This window comes from Chrysemys picta, chromosome 4 (assembly GCF_011386835.1).
Source record: "Chrysemys picta bellii isolate R12L10 chromosome 4, ASM1138683v2, whole genome shotgun sequence".
NCBI lineage: Eukaryota > Metazoa > Chordata > Testudines > Emydidae > Chrysemys > Chrysemys picta.
In genome coordinates this window covers 148,146,460-148,150,859 of record NC_088794.1, presented here as the reverse complement: position 1 = coordinate 148,150,859, position 4,400 = coordinate 148,146,460, and the positions used below count along the sequence as shown (strand labels likewise).

General features: G+C 38.3%; 1 protein-coding gene across 1 annotated transcript in view; it reads right to left on the bottom strand.

The window, feature by feature from the left end:
• Positions 1-100: 100 nt before the first annotated feature.
• NID2 (nidogen 2) overlaps positions 101-4,400 on the bottom strand; it is a 52,864-nt gene continuing 48,564 nt past the window's right edge. Inside the window, exons 18-21 of the mRNA XM_065593942.1 lie at positions 3,835-3,992; positions 2,056-2,179; positions 957-1,069; positions 101-857 (exon numbers count right to left, since the gene is read on the bottom strand). Coding sequence (XP_065450014.1) covers positions 847-857; positions 957-1,069; positions 2,056-2,179; positions 3,835-3,992 — 406 coding nt within the window. The 3' untranslated portion in view covers positions 101-846. The remainder of the gene's footprint in view (positions 858-956; positions 1,070-2,055; positions 2,180-3,834; positions 3,993-4,400) is intronic.

The following is a 4,400-nucleotide window of genomic DNA, read 5'->3' as shown; positions in this document are numbered from 1 at the left end:
TGTTGCTATAGTCCTGCATTATGAAATCCTGGTTTTGGCACAATTACTACTACTCTGAACTCTGCTATGCAACAAAAACATTTAAAAACTAGGTCATATGGAAAATTCAAAACAAACGCTTTATTTATTACTGAAGTAACCTAGAAAAAGTGAGACATTACAGTTTAACAGGTATTTACGAACATGTATTGGTCAGTAATGGGTAGTTCTCTGGAGGCACTTAAGGACCATCAAGTTAGCATATTCTAATATAAATACTAAAAGACATGCATTGAGGCAGAGGGAAAGATATATCTAGAACTGTATGTTGGAAAATCTTTAATGCATTTGCCATTTCCCATGACAGTTTGGCATAATTTCCTAAATACTCAAAATCAGGGCTGTAGATTAATTGACCCAGGTAAGACATTGCATTAAAATCTTTCCATACACATTTAACTTTTTAGCTAAAAAAGAACCTATTGGTCAGATTGTCGATTTGTGTTTTAATTCCTTCCCATACAATAAAACAATGGATTAAGAAAGTTACATTAAGACTTTTTTTAAAAATTGCTTACATAAGCAAAAATTAGAGTAATGGCATAGTATTCCCAGAGCCATTATATTTTCTTGCAATATATCAAAATGTCTTTTTAAAAAAATACAGTAGTAAAGATTGAGGTATAACTTAAAAAATACTTGATAATCTTTTGTACTAAAATAGATCACTTCATTATCTTCAGTAAATATCAATGGCCTCTTTTTTGCAGACTTTCTTCCCCTCAACTGTATGTGGTGATCATTTTCTGGGTCTGGAATTCTTCCTCCAGGTGTAAAGATTGAACTTTTTTTACTTGAAGTAGCTGATTATTTTCTTGCTGCAGAGAGCGAGAGGAAATAGATTAAAGTTCCTGTTAATACAGTGAAATTTACATATTGGCAAATAGCTGGTCTACACTAAACAAGATGGACTTTACCTCCTGGGCAGTATGGGTAAACTGCAGTTATTCCATAGAGATGTGATCTCTGCTCTGGAAGATACTCATCCGTAAGGAAGCCATTGTCTTTATTCACAGCTATAACACCATCCCTATTAACAAAAGTGAGAAATGCTTTAGTTTCCCACAGAAATAGAACTACTCCTGAAAGAGGATTTATGTTCACAGAATTTAAGACACACAGAACCATTATAATTTATTCTGACCTCCTGCATAACACAGGCCGGAGAACCTCACTGCATCAAGACGATTCGTTGTGTTAGTGTTATTATTTTAATCAGCCCAGGGCAGAATCACTAAGGGGCCTTTCCAAGGAGGCGGTATTGCCTCCCAACTGTCTGTGTCACTGAACATTTGGAAAAGACGTACAGGTTTAAATTGAAAATAATGTAATGGGATTGCATGAATGCCTGCAATGAGGTCAGGACTGGTTCCTTGTTGCCAGCACTGTCACTATAAGGGTTTTTTGGAGTGGGTAGAAGGAACAGGAAGAGGGCCTTTGGTATGGGGCATGTTTGGAAAAGGGAGTCAAGCTTTTTACTTTATTTAAAAAAAAAAAAAAAAAAAAAAGCATAATGGCACTAGTTTTATAAAAATATAGTTGTAGCACCATTCATAGATGATTTTTTTTGTTTGTTTGTTTTTGCACAGATAATGTGAAAGCTGGGGGTAGGTTCTTTTAAAATAATTATATACCATTTGTACACTGCTTTTAATGCAAAGTGCATATTACATTTAGGCCTCCATTGACAGGACTACTAAACAGAACTGGCTTGAGGAACATGGGGTTGATTTTGCAGTGTATTTGACACAGATGGTTTCTGTGAAAGTGACTAACTTGTATATTAATTTCACTTAGGGGTTTTCAACTGAATTTTAGCTGTCTCTAGTACCAAGGAAACTTGGAAAACAAGAACTTGATATTTTTGTGAGTTAACATTATTCAGCCTACACTGAATAATGTTAACTGCTATGGAACAGAAAACCCCCAAACCACCCCATAACTGTCAATAATACAATAGGCTGGATTGCTGCTTAAAGATGACATGCTGGCATGGTGTAATAGTTACTAGCCTACCTTCTCCAGTCAGTGTGATAAAAGTGATTGGCATAACTAACAATGCTGAAGGGGTAGTTGAGGTTATTCTGAATGACACGCCTTCCTGTTCCATCTGGTAACGTGCACTCCAGCTTCTTGGTACCTTTTACAAATAAAACATTTAATCAGGCAAGAAATAGTGTATTTTCCATGGAATTTTACTCAGGCTAGTAGGCCACAGCATATTGTGGCCTAATGATGATCAGAACAGTCCTGATGAGTGAACTTGTATCCTAGGTCCCTTCCTTCTAAAGAATGTGAAAATCCACATAATGGAGGATAACTAGAATTTTGGTTTTCTAGGGTGTTTTCTTTACCCTAGAGGAATTGGTTCTATAGTGGGAGTATAGAGACTGAAATGGAATTCCCAGTTTGACTGGGCAGGTATGCATGCACCTCTGCTCAATCCACTATAGGGATGTAAAGGAAAGCAATTTCTATATATACTTGTTCATAAGCATTAAAGAGCAGGGGTCGGCTTATCAACGGCTCTACACCAAAATTTGATGATTTTAAGCTCTATTGAATTGAATATCTAATACTTTGTCATTTTGTTTGCCTGGAGTGTTCGCAGGCCCGGAGCCCCTCAGCTCCCACTGGCCCCACTTCGCTGTTCCCAGCCCATGGGAGCTGCGGGACGTGGTGGCCAGCATGTCCCTCAGCCCATGCCCCTTCCCACAACTCCTATTGGCTGGGAACTGCAAACCACAGCCACTGGGAGCTGAGGGGCTCCGTGCCTGCGAACACTCCAGGTAAATAAAACGTCCTGGCCCGCTAGCAACTTACCCTGATGGGCTGGGAGCCAAAGTTTGGCACCCCCTGAAATACAGGGTCGGCTTATGAAAGGATGATACAGTTTTTGCTATTTTTACCTATTCATCTTGGGGGAGTCGGCTTATAAACAAATGGGCTAATGAATGAGTATATACGGTACTTTATTTTTGTCTATGTGCCTCTGTACAGAGGCTCAGTTCTTCAATCTGTGTCATATATACAGTAGTCACTGAAAGACCCATGTGGATTCTAAACTTAGTCCTAAACATATCTCAGTCCAAAATGCAGCTACACATGCGTTCTCCTTCGATGCTGTATAGTACAGAAAATGTCCATCTGTGTATAGCAGCCAATACATTCTTGTGATGAAGTACTAGCTGTTGTGTGTTAAATGTTACAATTCCACATTAATATTCATGACAGTCAAAACCATCTGCAAAAGAATTGCGGAGAAATCCAAATAAGGAACACTTTTTTTAGAAACTATATACAGGCATCCCAATTTTAGAAGTTAAATTATTTCACCTTTCCTTTAAAAACAAAAATTTCCTATCCAGGTCGAGTTACAGTCTCTTCTGCATTCTACTGCTTGAAGTTGAAAGCCTTTGGTCTATACTACCCTCTGCCGGTGGCTCTAAAGCCTGTCTGCCCAACGCCCACTTAACCTCTGAAGACATCCACACTTCATTCACATACATAAACCTAACGTGGGGTAGAGGAAAATCGTCCACAATGTTTTAGCTGATAGAGGCCAGCTAACCCACTTAACAGAAAATAACATTACACAGCTTCAGCAAGCCCACCTTATTATATTCAGAAGTCAGTAAAGTATTTTTTGCCTTTCAATCTAAAATTTGTCATGTTTAGACAGGCAATGTGTGAAAAAGTCCACTCCCTGTTTGTTTTTTATAAGGGGGATGATGGGAAGTGTATGGAGAATTTTTATAGATGTGCTATGTTTCAATCTGTATTAGCTTAAGTTACCTGCGTCTGCCCAGCAAATCAGTTTGGAGAAAGGGTCAAAAGTCAAGCCATTTGGTAAGCCGATGTCTTTATTCACCAGAATCCTTCTGTTAGCTCCATCTACGGTTGAGGTTTCAATTTTAGGTGCTTCACGATTCCAGTCAGTCCAGTAAAGGTTGCTGTGGGGGAGTCAATTAACAAACCACAGTAAAGATTCACAGTGGGTGAACCAATTTAAAAAAACAGAATTGCAAGAACGATCAGAAAAGTCCCAGACCTCTCGGTCTGCTTTATGGAACAGATCATTAGCGGATGTGACATTCCCTAAAAGGAAAGCTGAACAAGCTCCGAATGTGTTTTTACAACAAGTCATTTGCAACGATTAGATTGAAGCTATTCTTCTGTAATTAGGGCCAGTCCCATTAACTTTCTAGACAGCAAATGTACGAACATGGGGTGTTATAAGCACTCTTCATAAAAAAGTGTTCCAAATTTGCACAAGATTCAAACCCTTTCAATGATATTTTAAATCTGAACACTGCATATAACTGGTAAATTTAGCCAAATATTAAATTAGTAAATAGGAG